The 21,427-nt window shown below is 46.3% G+C and overlaps 1 protein-coding gene across 2 annotated transcripts in view; it reads right to left on the bottom strand.

Annotated features, from left to right (window-relative positions):
• Positions 1-21,427, bottom strand: part of STAB1 (stabilin 1) — a 61,492-nt gene that overhangs the window by 13,712 nt on the left and 26,353 nt on the right. For both annotated transcript variants that reach the window (XM_030500545.1, XM_030500546.1), the window contains exons 21-46: positions 20,397-20,498; positions 18,728-18,814; positions 18,255-18,366; positions 17,552-17,735; positions 17,214-17,307; positions 16,158-16,316; positions 15,173-15,268; positions 14,714-14,809; positions 14,073-14,120; positions 13,096-13,226; positions 12,598-12,709; positions 12,297-12,374; positions 11,834-11,935; positions 11,511-11,618; positions 10,897-11,028; positions 10,576-10,704; positions 9,650-9,706; positions 8,754-8,849; positions 6,159-6,354; positions 5,599-5,694; positions 4,515-4,560; positions 3,737-3,816; positions 2,719-2,844; positions 1,861-1,934; positions 1,437-1,511; positions 726-845 (exon numbers count right to left, since the gene is read on the bottom strand). In XM_030500545.1, coding sequence (XP_030356405.1) covers positions 726-845; positions 1,437-1,511; positions 1,861-1,934; positions 2,719-2,844; positions 3,737-3,816; positions 4,515-4,560; positions 5,599-5,694; positions 6,159-6,354; positions 8,754-8,849; positions 9,650-9,706; positions 10,576-10,704; positions 10,897-11,028; positions 11,511-11,618; positions 11,834-11,935; positions 12,297-12,374; positions 12,598-12,709; positions 13,096-13,226; positions 14,073-14,120; positions 14,714-14,809; positions 15,173-15,268; positions 16,158-16,316; positions 17,214-17,307; positions 17,552-17,735; positions 18,255-18,366; positions 18,728-18,814; positions 20,397-20,498 — 2,736 coding nt within the window. The remainder of the gene's footprint in view (positions 1-725; positions 846-1,436; positions 1,512-1,860; positions 1,935-2,718; positions 2,845-3,736; positions 3,817-4,514; positions 4,561-5,598; positions 5,695-6,158; positions 6,355-8,753; positions 8,850-9,649; positions 9,707-10,575; positions 10,705-10,896; positions 11,029-11,510; positions 11,619-11,833; positions 11,936-12,296; positions 12,375-12,597; positions 12,710-13,095; positions 13,227-14,072; positions 14,121-14,713; positions 14,810-15,172; positions 15,269-16,157; positions 16,317-17,213; positions 17,308-17,551; positions 17,736-18,254; positions 18,367-18,727; positions 18,815-20,396; positions 20,499-21,427) is intronic.

A 21,427-nucleotide genomic window follows, 5' to 3' on the forward strand; every position in this document is an offset into this window, starting at 1 on the left:
GTTTAACTGACCCTGTGCTCATGGGACACTTCCAGTGCTTCACAAAATCTCTGCTTCACCCTCACTGTGCTGCCACTACCAGTTCTGGGACGCTGTCCAGAGTGGCAGACATCGGCTTGGCAGGGCAAATTCCCTCTCCCGACCACACTAACATTCAGTAAAAGCATTCAGAAGCACAGAAGGGAGTCCATATCTTTTCTCCTGGCTCTGCTGTGGGGATGACAGTTTTATTTGTCACTACCAGAAAAGGTCACCTGTTTGCCCAAGGATAACTGTTGTATTTGCAACAGAGCTGGAGACTCTGCCCTCCAGACTGGGTCCCAAGGCCTGGCATGGCCACAGGGGACCTGCCCTGATCCCACAGACTGGGAGAAGTGGGTTCCATTTGGAAAAAAAATAAATTACTCCCATTTGCTTATAACATTAAGAAAAGAGCACCCTGGAGGTATGGCCAATGATGATGGCAGAGCAGCACAGTGTTCATGTCACATCATGACTCCCTTTGGAGCAAAGTTGCTTTACTGTGATTCTCTCCCACAGCTGGCACACCAAATACTCCTATGATTTATGGACAGTTTGCCTCAAAACACCGGTCTCCACTCCCATACCACACACATATATGACACTACAGATCTGTTCACCTGCAGCTCACACTTGGAGGGGACGGAGCAGTTTGCTGCAGGGCAGGGGGCCTGAACAGACAAGATGTTGCACGTGCTTCTCACCTGATACACTTTGCCACGGCAGGTGAAGCCATCTCCAATAGTGAGCCAAGAGCAGGAGCAGTTTCGAGTGCCAGGGCCCGTGTACTTGCAGACCCCAAATGGACTGCAGCCTCCGTTGTTCTAGCAAGAAAAGCAAAAAGCTTCCATGGAGGGGCATCACTACAGTTTGAATCGCCACTTGCATGCAGGAGCTGCTAGCTGCATCCAGCCCAGTGGAAGGAAACCATTCCTCCCATCTCTTCAGTGCCTGAGAATAAACCTCACCAAAATCCTCAAGGGCTTTTCAGCACCAAATCCTCCCATGAAACAGACTTTTGCACCTTACCTTACAACCCAGAGTGATGATAAAACCCATGATTCAGAGAGACATTTTGACATGGTAGTGATGCCATGAGCATATATTTTAAGCTTTTGAGTGTGTCCTACACCAAATGGATGCAGAGAAACAAACCTGCATGTCTCCAACCCTATGTCAGAGTTTCCACACTGCTTTTCCCAAAAGATGGAGTGTCAGGTGGCCAACATAATTGCAGGTCATTGTGAGAGGCAATGGAAACCAAACAGACTAGGAAATCCCTTTGGTATGTGAAAAGGCAAGATAGCCAGCTCTAAACAAGCAGGATAACCCCGTTCTTGCTGTTAACTGCTAAGAGAAAGGAACAATTCAATGCTGTGGCCTTCACCTCTGCCAACAGCAAAATGCAGGCATACCTGTTCACACAAGTTGATGGGGTTGCACTGGCTCACGCCATCTCCCCTGTAACCAGGAAGACAGTTGCAGGCAACCTGGAGGGAGAACAGATTCTCAGTCTGAAACTTGGACCCAATAAAGAAAACACACAGCGGCTGAGCTGGATGGAAAGCATGTGGTATAGCACCCATTGCTGCAGTCATGAATAACCATGCTCGTGTCAACAACAAATAGAACTTGAGACTGCCTCCAGCCTCTGGCCAACAGAAGGCATCCGCTTTCAAGCAAACAGCAATCTTTTCAGGCCCATCCGAGGTATCTTTTCTATGTGGAAGGTAATAAGCACAAGGCAGTGCACTGCAATGGAAAGGATTGCCTCTAGAATTACCCAGCTGTGGCAACCTCCATTATAATGTTGCCCTGGCATCCATCTTACATACTCACCTTCCTTGGGCCTGTTCTAATGCACTCTGCGTTGGTGTGGCAGCCCCCATTGCTTTCGAGACAGAGATCGATTTCTGCAGCAAAACAACAAGGCGACATTATTGCTGAGGGCTGCTCAAAGCACCTGGAAATTGGTGATCCAAAGAGGTACTGGGAAAGCAACAGGGAGGATCTTCCCAGCTTGGGAATACTTAGGCGGAAAAGTGACTTCTGATATCAAAGGAATAGGGTACAACTGCAAGTTCTACCCCTGCCACACGTGGGTCTCTGAGTTGTGATAAACCTGCCCACAGAAAATCCCACACCTGCCTGGGTGTGCTTTAAAGGATATGAGAGGACTGGACTCTCCCATGGCTCCATCTTCATCTCAGAGCACCACTGTGGGAGACTGCCCTCACCCTCTGTCTCTGGACCTCTCCATGACATGTATCAGGGCAAGAAAACTCCCAGGGCTCTCTTGGTTTGAGATGAAAACACTGGTCTGAGGCCACCCAGTGAGACAGATGCCCAGGGCACCATGGGCTCTCTGCCCAGTTTTGTGTGGCACTGTGCTGGGACAGTGATGACCACTAATCATGGCTTGGGAGAATGCTGAGAACATGCGGTGCATGTACACATGTATGTATGTATACATGTACATGTATGTATACCTACACCTCAACAAAAAGTAGAAAGACAGTTGAATCAAGATCAGCCAGCAATTACTTGCTTTGAAATAATCCCTGCTTGAAGAGAGTGAAGGGAGAATTGAGTTAGTCAACACTTGAACTTGAAATTTTAACACTCTTTTAGTCTGAAATGCCCCTTTGCATGGATGATGCTTCACTGCTATCATCAAAACATGCCCCGAGCACTCACCCATGCAGAGTGTCCCATCTCCAGCATAACCTTCCTTACAAACACAGGTCCTCTCTCCTGGAGACACTTTAGTACACACAGCGTGTATGGAGCAGCCACCATGATTGATAGTGCATGGATCTATTTCTGTAACCACAAACAAGAGCAGCAGAATCAGCTCAGAGCATCTAGGAAAGATGAACTGTGCCAGAATGATCCGTCTTAACACAAATCACATCATCTTATTAAAATCCCTTTGATTCTCAAGAAAACTGTGGGTCCTTTAAAGGCTTGGGGCCTCATCTGGATCTGAGAGATGCCAGTCAAAAGCCATGCTGAGCTTAAGTAACCCCAAATTAGACTAAGAAGTCTTGCAGCATTGAGGACTAATGATTAAACAAGAAAATATTTTCCTGCACCCTGAGGGGTATTTTGTTCCCCCCCATTTTCAAACAAGGCCAATACTGAAAAGAAACTGTGACATCTACCAGTGTTTTTACTGTTACAATTTTATCACTCTTTCTCGTCTGTTTGCTTTTGACCAGGTTTATAGGTAGCTCTAGAGCAGTAACCTGAAATCCTACTTAATTCTGACACAACTGCTACCTGATTTTGGCATGGGCAACAAATAGGAGGAGCACAAAATTCCAGGGAATTGGAGCATCAATGTTCCAGAGATTCATGGCCAAAACTGTTATATCTTTACCACTACTGCTGTGATATCAGAACTAACACAACTCATTCATGTACATCTCTTTCCACAAACAAAAGGGACTGCCCTGTTACACTTGCCTGCCTTTTTATCCCTCTCTTGCAGGCTCTAGCAACATCAAGAGCATCCTGTGTAAAGCTCTGGACTGGAAAACTTCTCAACCAAAGCATGGCAGAGTTCATGGTGGGTGGCTGACAGGAATGGGACTTGAATGATCTTTCCTCTGGCAACATCATGCCATTTATTTCACAAACAAACCCCTTGTCTTTGTGTAGCTTCAACACATGTGTGCACGCCTTGAACCTTGCCCACACTTGCTGGACATACCTGTGCAATGGGTCCCATTCCCTGTGTATCCAGCAGTGCAGAAACACATAGGTGAGGAATCTGAAGAACTATTGAGGCAGCTGAAACAAGAAAGAGAGAAATAATCACTGACAACACCTCCTGATTTGCTCAGCCAGTGGGAAACACTATCCAAGTCTAGCATAACTAAATTAGAGACCACTATAACCACAGGAGGAACATGCCTGAAGTTGCTGTGTATTTCTTCACCAAATACTCAAGTCACACTGACCAGAGAGCTGGCATCCAGGCACAAGCTTCACACCTAACACAGTGCACCTTCGCCATGCCCATGCGCTACTGCACAGTTCAATGGAGATGGCTGGGTCTCGGTACCGCAAAATAGGAGACCAGATAATGGATGGAGAAGGCAGCAAGAGGGAGTCATCATAGCTCACCAGCCTATTTAATTCCTTGGTGGGGGCAAGCAAGGCAGAAAGGACTTGTAAATGGCTGGTTGATTTGCTCCATGAATGGAGCCAGACCTGGAGTACCTTGGGGCCTCTGCCTTCTCCCATCCACACATGCAGAAGGAACTTGGAAAGAATTTATGTTCAGACAGAAAAAATCCTTGGGGAAACTGGGCATAGCTTAGCACCAAAGAAAGTTCCCAGAATGGAACTGACATTTATGCATCCTTAATAAGTAGACACCTTCTCCCAGCCCTCCGTGAAGCCTAAACACAGAATCACCTCTACGTAAAACACATACAAGCACACATGGCTTTCTCAGAATGATCCAGCTCCCTGTCTGTACTTACTTGGCCATTTCATGGCAAGTGTTGTTGCATAAGTCAATCTTGATTCCTGCAAAAGAAAACACAAACATGACTTGGCATTTTCAATTTAGCACTTGCTGGGACCATTTCTGCCATCTAAAGGACCATGCAAACAGCCTCACTGCCACACTTGTGGTGCCGTGACTTATGATGACACACCAGCAGTTATACTAATTTCCCTGTCCTACATGGGATTTATGTTTTGGGCACTTTGCAGTGGAGTGAATTCAACGTTCTCTGCCTGATCTAACAGTTCAATTATCTTATCTGCATGGTCTCCACACTGAAGGAATGAAACAAGGACTGAAACCTCATTAATCCAGCTATACAGAGCCATTTGGCTTTGCCCCTTTAAAAAGATGAACTTTTTTCATGCTTTACATTTGCACTGGATAGGACAGCTCCACTAATTTCCATTTCTAAATGCCCCTAAAACATTTTACTTCGCTACAAAATCAATCTTTGTGTACAAACCTGTAACATCCCAAAGTACCTAAGAGCTCAGCTTCCTCCTCACCCCAACGGTAATCATAATCCCAGGAACAACCATCTTCAACGTATTACTTTGACAAACAATGACAGATTTATTAAGAACTGCAGACCATGGCCTGAGCTCATCTAAATAAATGGATCTGTGAGCAGAAACAGCAACTCAGTAGACACACTAGGGCCCTCTGGAGGCTTCAAATTAAGCCCCTGCAAGTGACAGGAGTCATGGTGAACCCAATCTAGCTGGGAGCTTCTACCTCTCTCTCCCAGGGCAAAGGACTGTTCTTGAGATGCCACAAATCCCAGTGGAGATGGAAGATGGGGATATGCTTTTCTCCATATGAATTTCACCCAAATAAGTTGAGGGTTCATGTGCTGTTGGGGAAGTCACACTGCAAACACAACTTGTGTACAGAAATGAGCTAGCACAGTCTGATAAGCTTTTGGGGGATGCAGAGTACATGCAACAGTGGTCACCTTGCTCTGCTGACAGAGAATTGCTATGGCAAATGAAGAGGATCATGCAGATTTCTCTTCCAAAAAGGCAATATTACACCATAGTGTAATACTCACGTACTTTCTTGGCAGGTAGGGCCCTTCCACCCTGGGAAACACTCGCAGCTCCCATCCCCTTGCAGTCCATCGTTACATATGCCGTTGTCACAGGCACATTCTGCAGGGGAAATATGAACACTCATCACTGTCAAACCAACAGGTCCCACAAGCAGAGTCTTTCTAACATTTCTCTGGTTGCTCTGTTCCTAATCCAATGCATCAAACTGCCATACAGAAAATATCACGGGAGTATCACTCTTGCTCCCTCACTAGCAGGACAAAAAGCCCAGGAACAGACCACCCACGTCTACTTTCTGTAGTTTGGGTGGCAACAGGATGACCAGCATAGCACAGTCAGTCATGCCTTGGTCTGAGAATGAAAAATGGGGCCACTCCTCTGGCTGTCCACAAGCACTCACTCTCACTGTCCCTCTCTCAGTGGCTTGCCAGCTGCTGACCTGCCTCAGAGATCTTGGGACACTTCTTTCCTCCCACCACCCTTCCTGAGAGCTGAGATGTGGCCATTTTTCTCCCCTTGCAAGCAGAATGATAGAGACAAGCTGCAATAGCCACCAGTGTCACCTGATTTGCAGTCAGCTCCGTATCGGCCCACTTCACACATTTCACAGGCAGTGCCATGGAAGCCCTCCAGGCATCGGCACTCTCCGCTGCCCTCGATGCCATCCTGGCATTCTCCATTCCCAGAGCACCACTGGCCTGGCTTCCCTGGGCACATCTCGCACATGTGTCCGTAGTAGCCAGGGCAGCAGACGGACCTCTGAAGAACCAACAAGAACAAGTCGGGGTGAGCAGTCTTGTGCAGCACAAACAAGGTGCAGCTTTACTGGGGAAGCTACTCTATTGCTTTAACTATGTGATAGCCATAATTTCTGACAATGCACGAAAGGACCAGATGTGTGCAGGCAGGACAGAGTGAATGCCCTAAAATGGGGTGCTCTGTTGCACAGAGCTTTATGTAAAGGTCTACACTGCCCTTAAGCAACACTAGCCATTTGGTAACCCAAACGCTCAGTCCTGTGCCCATCCAGTCTATCTCCTGCCTCTGTCCCTAGTGTGTCCCATCAGTACGATACCCTCTTGGGCAGAGAGGGGCCATGCCAGAAGGTGATTTGGTTCAGCAGCCTGATTTAGGTGCTCTCACTTCTTCCTGCATCTACCCACAGAAGGAGGAAACCATGACGGGATGAAGTTCGACAGTACAGATGAAGAGAAACATTGTCTAAAGGAGTGCAGAAGTGCCCGGCAAGGTACTAATGCTGACTGAAGCTCTACATGTGAGTACTGCATGTCCAACTCCTCTCTCCCTTCTCCTCAATCTCCCATTCCCAATAAACTTTCCAGGGAGATGCTTCAATATCTACAAGAGCTCAGATTCACACAAGTCTTTCTTTTACCATTTCCTCTTCAAGTGTTTTCTCCCAGCCACACATTTTCACAAAGGGCCATAACAGCTGTGAGACCTTCTGCTCCTCCCTTTGGCTCAGCTCCAATTAGTCATCAGTTATTCGGGAAGGCACATGCACAAGCAAAATACCATCACTCGTGTCTCATTTCCCTTGGAAACCAGACTACAACCATTCAACTCCTCTTCCTCTGCAGGACAAAACCCAAAGCAACAATACCAAAGCAGCAGACCATCACTGTGCTGACATTTCACAGAATCCCAGACTGGTTTGTGTCGGAAGGGACCTTAAAGCTCATCCAGTCCCAGCCCACTGCCACGGGCAGGGACCTTCCACTAGAGCAGGTTGCTCCAAGCCCCTGTGTCCAACCTGGCCTTGAACACTGCCAGGGATGGGGCAGCCACAGCTTCTCTGGGCACCCTGTGTCAGCGCCTCAGCACCCTCACAGGGAAGAACTTCTGCCTAATATCTAAACTATCTAATCTCTCTACCCAAAATTCAGGTTAAAGCCATTCCCCCTTGTCCTGTCCCTACACGCCCTTGTAAAAAGTCCCTCTCCAGGTTTCTTGTAGGCCACCTTTAGGCACTAGAAGCTGCTCTAAGGTCTCCCCAGAGCCTTCTCTTCTCCAGGATGAACAACCCCAACTCTTTCAGCCTGTCATTATAGGAGGGGCGCACAAGCCTTCTGATCATCTCCATGGCCTCCTCTGGAATTGCTCCAATAGCTCCACGTCCTTCTTATGCTGAGGGTCCAAGAACTGAATGAACCCCAGGTTTCCAAGAGGATCTGCTCCATGATCTTGCTGGGCACAGAGGTGACACTGGCTTGTAGTTCCCCGGGCCCTCCTTTTTCTGTGTTTAAAAATGGGGTTATGTTTCCCCTTTTCCAATCAGCAGGAACTTCACCGGAGCGCCATGATTTCTCAAATAGGCTTAGCCACTTCAGCAGCCAGTTCCCCCAGGACCCTGGGAGCCCCACTGTGAAGCTCTTGGCAACACAGGTCCTCACCCTGGCGGGGTGGCCACATACTGAGGGAAGTCTCTTCCTCCTGCAGGTCCTTGCCATTGCAAGCTTCCATCCTTCTGCATTATTTCCCCCCCTCTCTTCTGTGTGTGCTGTTGGGGGATTTTTCTGCTGTTTGGCTGTGGATCCACTGCAGACTGCGCTTGGAACCAGTTATCTAATTCCTTCTTAGCCTCTCTGATGTTATGCAGCCTTCTCACCATCTCTTGCAATTCAGGACCTTCTGCAGGACGTCCTCTGCCTAGGCACAGCTTTTGCAGGCAGGTCTGCTGCCTGTCCCTGCCCCAGGAGAAAGGTCACTTTCCATTCAGCAGCTCTGTCTGGTTGGAGCCATTGGCCAGGGTAGGTGGGGCAGACCCCCAGCTGGAGATGCAGCCTTTGCTCTCAGATGAGTGCCACACCATTCTGCCTTGAGGATCAGGCAGGATGAGTGCCCTTGACCTGTGCAGATGATCACAGAATGGTGCCTGGTTGCTGGGTTATGTGTACTTCATGGAATCATAGAATGGGTTGGAAAGGACCTTAAGATCATCTAGTTCCAACCCTCCTGCCATGGGAAGGGACACTTCCCACTAGACCATGTCACCCAAGGCCCTGTCCAACCTGGCCTTGAAGTTTCTCCACTCAGTCAGTGGAATGTCCCTCCTTCCAAGAAGATATTTCCATGGCTGCATTTCTAAGACTCGTCTTCCTTTGTCAAAACGAATCTGAGGCAAATGTTTTTCTTACCAGAGAAACTTTCGCACAGGTGAAATGGCAGCCAAGTATTCCTGCATCCCCAGAGCGTAATTCACAGCGAGCAAGGTTCTTGCTTCCTGGTAATTCCTGCAGATATAATCAACATAGATACAGACAGCAGACACTACAATGTTTGGACAAACATTGTACATTTTGGTGCATATGGCAGTGTTCTTGCCTAATAGAGGAATAATGCTATTTCTCTTACAGTAACAGCCCTAGAAATTTGGGCTATCCAGAGCTGAGACCAATGAGGCATCTCTAGATGTGAGGTCACCACACAGAGTCTATTTTGTTACCTACCAAATCCATGGTATACATGTCAGTATGAACACTGAGAAAAAGTAATCAGAACATTTTTGGCATAATGAAGCCTAAGAAGCAGGATGTGGCTCTTAGGCAAGTTGTAGCCTGCTCAGAGATGAAATCTTTAGTTGTCTTCCTCTCTGGAAACGTTTATCACTCAAAACAGCTGCAGGCACAACCAGCCCATCTGTGTGACCAAATCAATGGTCCAGGCTGGGAAATTGCTATTGGCACCCCTAAAATGGCTTTCCTTGATGTAATGTCAAAAGAGTAAAAGATGAAAAAAAGACATCTCTTCTTCCCTACTAAGAGAAGAAACTCCCCACACTGCATGCTCTAAAAGGCTCCTAAAATTCAGGTAAAGCCTGGTGCCAGCCCTGTAAGAAGCCTCATGGTTCATGTTTGTCTTTTTCCTGTGTAAGCCTCCCTTGGATTCTGCTTTCTCTTACAAACCTTGCTAATGAATGAGCCACAGAGGACTCAAAGGCACATTTTTTCAGGTATTGACATCCACAGAACAATAGAAGTACATCAAAGCACTATCTGCAGTCTGTGAGATGTCACATGAATCAAAGACTCACCACAAGAACTGATCCGGGAGGACACTTGATCCCCTTCTCACACTTGCTGCATCTTGACTAGGGCACAGAGAACAGGACAAGTCACATATGTGCCCTCTACCCACGTCACACCAAGACACTAATCTTGAATTACAAATGGTGCTGTACAGGCTGCTGGCTGGGACAAAGACAAAGACGTATTTATCTCCATGGCTCAAAACACCAGAAGAACTAAAATCATGATGCATGACCCTCAGGTCCTGGTTGCTATCAAGGGCTTCACACAAGGTCTTATTCCTTCACTCCAGTGGTGTACACAGCATCTTATTCCTGCACTCCAGAGACTGTACCACAAAACAAACCAGAAGAGATCACATGCTACACTTTTCCTGAGTCTCTGAGCTGGGGTAGGGCTTTCTGCAGGCCTGGAGTTCCTTCACCCAAGACTGCAAATACTGTTTTCTGACCTGTAACAAGGCAGGCATACCTCAGTCTGACCCTGCAATCTTCAGATGGCCAAGAGCCACAAGATACACACAGGCTGCACTTTGGCCATGACTCCCAGGCAGACCACAGCGTTTCCTAGGGGAGCTTGTGGTCATGCTATGCAAGAATTGGGTTGGATTCTCCTTGCACAGCTGAATATCTGGCTGTCCGTGCACAAGCCTGCCCCATGGACGGCGCTGTGAGAGAGTCCCAGCAGGTGAAGTGAACATAATCTGCATAAAAGCTGCAGATCTGCTGCATTAAAAATACAGAGTCTGAGGCTGGGAGGTGCCAAGTCTCCTTGAAACCCCATTTTATGAGGTTTATCTGAGGTCAGACCACAAGCTACTGTCTCATCCATGTGGAAGAGACAAAGTAGGTTGTCTGCTATTCATCGGTTTGACTCAGCAGGTGGAGAAACCCTGAGAAGTGGTAGTCACCTCCTCAGTAATCACCATTACCTTTTGTATGGTGGTGGTATTGACAGTGCAACGATTCTTCTGTATCTGGAGGACCTGAGAAACCCCAATCAGCATGCCATTCTTTGTCTCTAGAAATTTTCCATCCAAAGGAATATTATTGACGAACTTCTGCAAAGCAGAAGAAAATAGCTGAGACAATAACCTTCAACTCCTTTTGCATGGATTGCTTAACAGCTGTCAGACACACTGGGTAAACTTGTAATGGTGTGAAAAACAGAAATGGGTGTATCCAGCCACCAGCCTTAGAAAGTGATAGGTCAAGCCAGACCCTCAAAAGGCAGAACAGTCTTCCTTCCTTACCTGGGTGCTGTTTTGATAAAACATTAGCCAGTAGGAGAGCCCTAACATGCTGTTCTTATGAATTCCACTTCTCAAGTCCGTGGGCAAGAGCTTCTCTCCCAGTACAATGTGGTACTGCACTGTCTCGTTATCCTAAATCCACAAAAAAACCTGAATGTTAGGACTCTTTTGACTTCCTAGACTACAATTCAGTCAGAGGTATGGCATAAGAAGAGTTCCTAAGCATCTGTAATGGCTAACAGAGCCTAATAACTCCCTGTCACAGATGACTGATCACACCTGATGACTCTGTTACTGGATGAAGTCAGAAATTGAAAATTGCCACAGATATACCACAGCCAGCCAGGAAGGGGAACATGTTATTCCACCTATCCACATACAAATCTACTCAGAAATTTGTATTTGGAGTCCAAATATTCTTTTCAGATCCCATCGCAACCCTCCAGGAAACCCTCTCATGTCTCTCTGCCACATTTCTCCCAGCTTTTAGCACCACTTAATGCTTCTCCTCTCCATGCTCGAATCCACTGAACTCAAGTTTATGATCTGACAGTGCACATGTCCCTGCACTTAGCGCAAGACATATTCAAACTGTAAGCAAGCAGTGAGCTTACCAACTGTGTCACATTGGCAGCATGGCAGTACTCCTCAATGGAATTATTTCCAGGAACAAAAACTGTGTATTTTTCAGAGGATTCGATTTTTCCAATGAGCTGGTATTGCTAAAAAATGTTCAAACAGTAACATTAGCAATTACACTTGTACTCACTAAAAACCAAAAGCTTTCCTAGAAGATCCCTCATGAATAGTAGGAAATGGGTGGTCTCCCTTTTCTCCCCAGGCAGTCCAAGTTTTGGTCCACCAGTATAGGGTAAGGTGGGTATTTGCTGAAGAGACCATTCTGACAACCACAACAGTGCTCACCTCAGCTGCTTACCTGTAGCAACTCCTTGAATGTGCTGAATGAGGCAACTGTCTCAAGCTGCTTCTGCAGGCCTGGAGGGCTCGGTGGGACATCTCCTAAAGGTGGCAACAAAACCTGTGGAAAAAGTGAGCTCATAAGCAAGGGTGGGCAAGGGGCTCTGGGGGAAATCACACTAGACTCCTGCCCTGCTTGCAAGAACGGCAATTAGAAAAGACCTCATTTTACACAACAGCCATAACTCTTCTTCTGTCAGCCAAGAGAAAAGGAACTCCCCTCCTGCTCGTGCTGGAGACAAGTATTTTAAACACTGCTGCACAGGAAACATCTGTCAGGACCCTGTGATAACCAAATATATTTTTGCACTATCCCTTCCTAACTGTCCAGACGTGTTCCTTCTTGGGCCTGTCACAGATGCTGCAACACAAATCTGCTGCTACAACTGCAGCATTTCCCAGTATCGCAGGTACCACCATACCTTACTGAGGACATGAATAATGCCGTTGCTGGCAGGGATGTCACTGACGACTATACTTGCATTCTCGATGGTTAATACCTGCAAAAGTATCAGAGGAAGAAACAAAAGGATTAGAAATTGCCAAGCAAGTGCAAAACAAATATATTGTTCATTCAAGGGTGCACATGATTGATCTGGGCACAATTTTTGAAATTGCATCAGTGGCATCAGTGTCCCATCCATGTTCCCCACTGGATACAGCAGCTCTTAAACAGTTTAATTCAATATTGGTGCATGTGTGTTCTGTAAGAGAAGCCCTTACGCCGCTCCTGGTGTTTATCTGCCATCTGGTCTGTGGGTTGAGGGTGGGTAATTCCAGCCTGTCGTACTTTTTGAGCTTTTCATCAGTGAAGACACCTTCAAGAAAGTGGGACCTGAAGGGAACAAAAGCAGGTGAAGAAAAGATTAGGGCACTGCTTGTAATAACAGGGAGATAAGACTATACTGCCCAATTTTCATGTCTCTCACAGGAAGTAGTTAAGCATATAGAGAGAATGATGGAGTGAATTACATGTCCTGATGCCATCTGTATCTACATGACAGGGAAAATCTCTCTGTGCAAATACATGAGAAATAAACCCGCTTCCCATTGCCTGTGGTCTGTTACATTTTAAATGCCTACTAAATTCTTTGCCTACCAGATATTTAATCTTGCTTCTACAGTTATCTCAAGATAACCCTTTACTGGTCTTGTAGAAGCAGAAATCCAGTTCATGGCTTCATTTGGCATAGTAAAGCAAAGGCAGGAGTCTCCTCGTACCTGACTAAAAATGGCAGCATGGAGGGGGTCAACCAGAATTCTTGCTCAGTCTTGCTCAAGTTTTTGATAGCTGCCTCTGATGGCACCAGGACAGTGACATTGGTTCCTGCTGGGATGCTGAAGAGAGATTTCTGTTGTCCAAAGCACAAAAATGAACAAATAAGACATGCCACTGCCACATCCATACCACAAAATATAACCAACAGCCATCCTGCTCTTGCATGAAAGGGATGTGCAGAAAGGCAGCATATGCTCAGCAGCACAGCAGGCTCTCCTGGGCATGGCAGGTAAGTGCTGCTGGCAGTCAATGAATGCCACACATGGCTTAGCCATAACAGCTGACATCTGTTTGCCAGGGGAAAACCTGCTGCTTTAAGCCCTTTTTGTACTTCAATTAATCTTCAAACCCATTCAGTCATATCATAAATCCCTTCTGAACCCTCAACATCAGTTTTTGGGGAAAGACCAAGATTATTTCTAGCAAAAGCAACATATGCAGCAGGACAGGTAAACTAAAGCTCAGTTAGATGCTGTACATCCTAGCATGCTTCCACAGACTTGCTGCCATCTGCAGTGTCTCTGCTATTGCCACACCAGAGACAGGGAAGCTGTAACAAGAAAAGAACTAACATACAGTCTAACTTCCCAAAGCATGTTCTTCTGAAAAATAGCTATTATAATGCTACCCCTTTTTCTTCCCCTTCTGTGATATTTTATGATGGCCAGGAGTTATAGATGATACAACCTTGAAAATTAAGTGTAACACAGCCCCAGATTCCTCCTGTGCTAGAAAAATGGCCCCCAAAACATACTATCACAAACTACATGCCTGTTCTGTAATGATTTCTCCTTTGCTGTTGTTTTGTTTCTCTCTAATGAAAAAAATAAATGGAGTTTCTCTTCCTTTAACAGCAGTGTTCACAGAGACTTAAATTCTACAGAACTTACCCATGCAAGCATCCCATGGCTGTTCTTACCTTAACCCAGTTGTAAAAGCCTGCGAAGTGGGAATTCCTGGCCAGCTCCTTCCAAATAGAAACAACAGAAGGGTTACCCCTGCTGAGCAGTGAGGTTGTGAGGCTGGGAGACCCAGGGTGGGGGAAAGGAGCCCTCTGCAATACCAAATTGGGCAATAATGACTTTTCCTCTCACTTCACAACCATTACAGGCACAATGTATTGTGGGGAGGGATAGGCACTCTGAAAGCCAAACTTCAGCCATTAAAAGAATATATTCCCAAATCAACAAAGACTTTTCAACTCATCTGCAATTGCTCATGTTTACCAGGCACAGAGATTGAATCCTCAATGACCTTTGATATTTCTAACGATGGAAAATGGGCATAGCAACTCTGAGCTGACTTTCCAAACAACAAAGAAAAGATGACTTATTGCACAGGACAGAGCGGGGTGCAGCAGCTTAGAAATTATTGACAATGGATTCACTAGCAATAAAAGGCCTTGCCATCAGTTCTGTCCCTGTGGCCTTGGGACACACTTGTGCTGTCAGGCTAATGCTGGGAGAAGGAGTCAACTCAGGTAACAGAGAAAAGGAAAGTGAGAGCAGAGGCATTTCTCTCCAACCTCAAGAAGACCTCAGACATTTGCTTTTTACTCACTTTTAGAATGTCTCCATAGCATGTCATGCCATCCCCAACGTAGCCTTCAGGGCAAATGCAAGATCTCTCTCCTCCGCCAAGGGTTACACACATAGCCTGCAAACACAAGCAAAGGAGAAATTAGAGAGCAAACACACAACATGCAGTGTTACACCTATCTAGGAACTGAATTCTGACCTTCCATGGCATGGGCTAGAGAAGCACAAACAAGCACCTTTCTCCTGTTGCCTTCATGATGGCACTGAATTTATACCTCATGCAGCTAAGCCTAGGTGATAGCTTTGGTTGTGTGAACTCACAAAAATCAGAGGATCCATCTTTATAACACCTCAGCATGCCAGTAAGATGACATAACATAAAATCTTGCAATTTTCTTGATGCCACGGCTGCAAAACCTCTGTCAGGGAGCACGGAACCTCCACTGCCATGCCAGCCTTGGACAGCTCTTGAGCTACTCACCAAGTCATGGCAGCCACCATTGTCCATAAGGCATGGGTTGATTGCATCGCAGTAGTGGCCATCACCAGCATAACCTCTCTTGCAGACACACTTACTCTGTAAGAAAGAGACATTTCTGTCTTAGAGACGTCAGAGCATCCTCATTTACTACGCAAAAAAGGTCTAACGTACCAAAACCTAGTCCTAATTTATTTTCCAAGGTTTTCTTCTTGGTCCCTCAAGACCTGGAAATGCAGAGGTACTTCCTCAGCATAGCATCACTGTCTATCACAGCACACACTGCCTGGTTACTCGAGTGCATTGATCCCTTGCACTGCTTGGCTGTTGCAGGGTCACTTAAGGATAATGGTTTCCATCTTTATTTTCAGCTTTTCGGAGAGTGACACAGGTTTTTGAAGGGAAGAAAGAGGGGATAATCCCAAAGCTTCCAGCTTTCAATATAGCTAGGAGAGCACTTGCACGTATCACTTCACTAAAATCTGCTGAAGATTCAGCACCTTTTCTCAGCACATTGTCCAATGCTCCCTTTGCTCAGTGGAGAAAAGCACCTTGAGAATCAGCACCCTGAGAAGCCACCTCTCCTATCTCAAGATGCCCAATTCCTGGACCAGCTCCCTCCATGGACTATCTGAACAGTATTCAGATGCTTTTCAGTATATTTTAGCATCACCCAGAGACAATGCTGTGATCTGGGAATAACGGAGACACAGTAACTGCTGCCTTACACCAAGCCATATTACGGACTATAGTCTCCTCCCTTTGCTGCATAAAAGTTTCAGAGTAGAGCAGCAGCCTCAAACACATCAGCGCATCTCACCACACGCAAGCACACTGTGTGGTTTTAGCTGCAGCCAGTGTTTCTGGCAGCAGACAAACAGGCTTTGCTGCTGACCAGCCCAATTTATACCTCTGGTAATCTAAGGCCATCTCAGAGCAGCTTAGGAAATGTTAAGTCTCCCATCAGACTGCTTAGCATTGCTCATACCTGGCCAGGGCCGATATAAACGCAGTCAGCATTGATGTGGCAGTTGCCTCTGCTCTCCAGCATGCAGTTGTCTATAGCCACACAGGCCTTCCCATCCCCAGTCCAGCCCGTGTTGCACTGGCAGGTGGCGGTGCCGGGGCCTGTACTGGTGCATAGGGCCTCCAGGAGAAGAGAGAGAAAAAGAATTACACTCAGCAAGAAGGGAGACAGTACAGTGCAAGTACGGCAACAAATCTCCTTCAGTAGACTAAGGAGAATTTCTGAATGACCAACTCTGATTCCAGCACTGGAAGGTGGAAGCATCTTCTCCAAAAAAATCACAGATAATATCGTAATAAAGTCATTCTGGAAACATTTTGTGTTTTCATAGAGGTAGACACTTGTGTCTAGAGTGGCTCAGAACATCCAGGGCATTCTTTACCATTCTCTAAAGCTCTTCCATTACATAAATTACATAGATATTCCCTAAAGAGGAGGAGTACAATCACCTGCCTGGACGTGCAGGATGGAATCAATGATGGAGGGGAAATATCTCCCAGGAAAGACCTACTTTGTACCCAGTGCCATCCTATTTCCTTCTACATGGCCCAGTGTGTTCCTCTCACTGAGACATCTGACCACTTGGCAGTCATTACCACCATAAACCACCACAATTTTTACTAAGGATAATAATGTAGTGTTGATGTTTACTAGAAATATAGTTTGGAGCTCACAGTTAAGCTACAGCCTGAACAGAGCAACAGAGAAACTAACACACATTTGAAGAGCTTGAAGGGAAGATCAGTACAAACCACAAATATCTGTACAGCTACTCTCTGTACCTGCCAAAACATCCGGTGCAAACCAGTCAAACTCTCATTGGGGTGTTGCATTTTGGCACCAACCCAAATGACTGACATCCTTATGACGACTGTGTCAAGGTACCTTTTATTCCATCCCATCTTACAGACAGGGAAAGTTAGCACACAAAATCTGTTACAGTCCCAGGAGTCCTGGATCCCTGCTCTGATTGATAGGAGCTGCTTCTCCATGCTTTGATAGTCCAACCCCACTTACGTTCTGTGAACAGCCTCCTTTTTCTGGCTGACTGCACAAGTCAATGGGCTGGCAGGAAAACCCGTCACCTTCATATCCATCCATGCAGATGCACCTTAAAAGTATAAGCACAAAAGGGACACAGATAGAGCAGCCCTTCTAAAAGCCAGCAAAAAGCAAACAGGCAGTTTGAGCCTCTCAAGAAAGCAAGAACCTGACTTTGATTTCTAGCAGGTTGGCTGCTTTACTCAAACAAGTAAGCAGACATATATACACAACTAGAGGGCTGGCGGCCTCACAGCCACTGTGTGCGTGTACAATGACAATCACACCTGAATGTGCATGCCAAAAAGACTGACCTTGCTGTGTCATTGAGGCTGCAGACAGCATTCTGGTGGCAGTACTGGGACAGACCGCTTGGGCCACAGTTCTTGGATGTCTTGTCACAGAATTTCCCAGTATAGCCTTCCTTACAGGACCAGGACTGACACACACCACCGCTGCCAGGCCTGTTGTCACAGACACCATGGACACAGCCACAATCTGTCAAGTACATGGAGTAAGATCAGTAACTACAAAAAGCCCAGAATCCAACACAGTGACTGCATTTTGTAGGTACCCAACTTTCCTTCACAACCTCTCGTGACACCAAATGATCATCCCATTTGTTCTTGACAGACAGATGTCTGCTGAGAGACATCCATCATAACTCAAAACTTGGCTAGAGATGTTCTGCCTGGGTCCATGTTTTTTATAGGCTGTAAAGACAGGCTCAAATTTAGGCTATCAAACTCAAGGTCATTGTCAACTGTCTTTTCTTTCCTAGGAGGAGAGAGCTAAAATCAAAGTCCCAAATCTAAATTTGGCTGATGTTTCCAAGACCCCAATCACCACTGTCATATCAGCCATGTTTTCTCTACTGTTGTTTGAAGGGACACCCATGATGACATTTCCAACACTCATTTTGTGATGCTGGTCTTGCCAGAAGGGAATCCAGGATACATGACCCTGCGCTATATCCTTGCCCTACATTTTCCTCTAGTCTCTATCAGCATTACCAACCTTCATCACAGTTCTCGCCGTGTTTGTTTGGGTTTGAACAGATGTGACAGGCTATTCCTTTGAAACCTTCAAAGCACTGACAGTTGCCATTCCCTTGTATGCCATCATTGCACTGGAAGGAAAACAACAAGGAAACCAAAGTAATTGAAACTCAGGAAACCAAGGCAAAGCCAAGGTGTTGATATCAAAAGCGCTTTCATACTTGCATTAAAATACAGGACTTTGAGGAATGGTAGTAGTAATACAAAATCCCACATAGCCAGAGCTGTCTGCAACAGCCATGACATGATTCATATTAGAGCTTGAGACAGAAAACCCACTGAGTACGTGCCATTCTCCCTGGATCTTCTGCTGCTACCACTGTGGGCTTAACCCTGGAGCACAAATGCTGAACTGCACTTATCTACAACTATACTCTCCAACCACACCGTCTCAACTGCTCTTTGCAACAGAGCAGGATCTTTCATACATACACTTCCCCGGCCATAGCATGGACTGGAAAATCCTCCTGGGCAGGGCATGCAGTCTGGACCAAAGAATCCTTTGCAGCATCCAGGTTTCTGAAACAAAAGCAAAATTGGTAAGGTATGATGTGACTTTACAAGAACTGCCTGGAGTCATCCTACCCTTATAATTCTGAAATCCTGGTCCTCTCTGCCATGGACTGAAATGGACCATCTCATTTGGCATCTGTGTTTATAAGAGCTCCTGCACTTACAATTACTTTTCAACAATACCCCTCTCTCAGATTTCTTCTTCTCAGAATAAATCTCTATTTTCTGCACTCTCTCTGACTTGAACAAATAGGGTCCATGTTTTCTATGAGCTTTTATTTCTTTAATAGTACTGGCCCACTGATTCCTATTTTATCCTTGCTAAGCACTGCGCTCTTTGGAGTGATGTAGTAGTCCTGGATCGCAGGCCTTGTCATGACTGGCCAATGGAAGCAAAATCACAAGACAAACAATCAACAGTATATAATGAGATATCCACAAATCATTCCATATAGTTGGCACTATGAGAGCTCAGGAGCTGCAGACAAACACGAGGTCTATAAATTTGCTAAGAGAGACTTCCCCAAACCATCTGACAATGTTTCATAAACAGGATGCAATCACTTCACAGCTTACAGCACTTTCCCTGTGCTCAGCTTCCTTTGGGAGAAATGTTAGAACTGGAGCACTCTCAGTGAAAATGTGTGTCATGGTTTAAGCCCAGCTGGTAACTCAGAACCTCGCAGCCGCTCGCTCACTCCCCACCTTGTTCCCCCACCTTTCCCGGAGGGATGAGGAGGAGAATTGAAAGAATGTAAATCCCACGGGTTGAGAGAAGAACAGCCCAGTAACTAAGGTATAATACAAAACTACTACTGCTACCACCAATGATAATAATGCTAAGGCAAATAACAAGGGGAGAGAATATAAAACTAAGAGGGGAAAGGAAAAGAAAGCATTAAACACAAGTGATGCACAATGCAATTGCTCACCACCCACCAACCAATACCCAGCCTGACCCGAGCAGCGACCTGCCCCTTCCAGGTAACTCCTCCCAGTTTATATACTGGGCATGACGTGCTGTGGTATGGAACACTCCTTTGGCTAGTTTGGGTCAGGTGTCCTGGCTCTGCTTTCTCCCAGCTTCCCCTGCCCCTCCTCATGGCAGAGCATGAGACTGAAAAGTCCTTGATCGGAGTAAGTATTAGTGAGCAACAACTGAAAACATCGGTGTGTTGTCAGCACTGTTCTCAGACTAAAGCCAAAAACACAGCACTGCACCAGCTACTAAGAAAGAGAAAACTGTTACAGCTGAACCCAGGACAACATGCCACAGCTGACACTGCACCATTTGTCTCATGGCTTCCTCCAGCTTGGCTGGTCACAATATTTATTTATTGCACTCAGGATTAACTGAGCTGCTTTCAACACTTGCAGCAGGTTGGTGCCCTGTGTTCTCTCTTTGCCAAAGAAAAAGGAAGTAGTCAGTTCATGTGATGGTCCTGGGGACAGCCCGTTGTGTGGGACAGCTTTCCTTTAGCTCCCATCCAGCCCTCTCTCAGCTCAATGAGACAGAGCTCTTCCTAATGAACATGAAGAGCAAAGCTGAGCTCCTTTCAAAGGGAATGTGGCCTTCCATCACACTCACCGTGATGGTTTGATTGCAGTACCTGGCGCACCCCTTCTTCATGACATTCAGGCCTTGTGGATCATGGATGTAGACACATTCTTTTGGGGAAAGTGTTGGTTCCTGTACAAACAAAAAAAGTCATCAGCACTGTATCCTTCCTCTTTGCTCTTTTTGCTGCAGGGAGCAACTATGCCTATCTCTGAGCTGAGGAAGTTCACAGAGGAGCCAAGGCAAACAAGATACCGTTCTGGCATGCCTATCATGGAAGAAGGCACATGGCAGCTTCCTCTTGCTCCCAGCAGTCCCTGAGTCTGAGCCAAGGTGTTGCCCTTTTGTTCTAATAATAGTGTCTATGATAAGGGAGAGAGTGAGAGGAGGGAGAGACGTGGAGGATGGGAGGGAGAGGAGACAAGGAGGAGAAAAGGGCAGGGGGAGAAATAGAGGGTAAGAAAGAGGGGAGGAAAGAGAAGGGAAAGGAAGGGAAGGAGGGAGGAAGAGAGTGGAGCAAGGTAGCAGTAAGAGAGAATGAGAGCGTAAGAGAGGGGAGGAAAGAGGAGGGAGGTGAGACTGACAGGGAAGGAGGTGAGACAGACAGAGCGACAGAGAGAGGTAAGGACTGCACATAATTTGGAACAATGCTTAGTGACCTCTCACAGAGTTAAGACACAGGCAGAATTAGGCCCCAGATGATTCTGGCTTCACCTGCCTCAATCAGAGAGGAATATGGAAGACTAGTGATTTTGCAGAGCTCTACTTTAGATATTTATGCTGAGACTGTATCAGTAAGATCTCCTGAAAGTCAGATCTCTCAGAAGACACCCAACAGTTAACAGCGGTGAACACCTCTCTGGCTTTCACAAACAACATCTTGGGCCCGGCCTTCACATGGGGATTTCCTGGAACTTGCTGTTCTGCTAAACTCAGCATGGGATAATCCAAACACCAGCACATAACCTCCTCCTCCTTACACCACCTTCAGTTAGTTCTGCTCATCTCTGAATCAATAGGAAGCACAGGCCAAGAACAAATTGTTTCTCACCCTCTGCAGT

This window comes from Strigops habroptila, chromosome 11 (assembly GCF_004027225.2).
Source record: "Strigops habroptila isolate Jane chromosome 11, bStrHab1.2.pri, whole genome shotgun sequence".
Classification (NCBI taxonomy): domain Eukaryota; kingdom Metazoa; phylum Chordata; class Aves; order Psittaciformes; family Psittacidae; genus Strigops; species Strigops habroptila.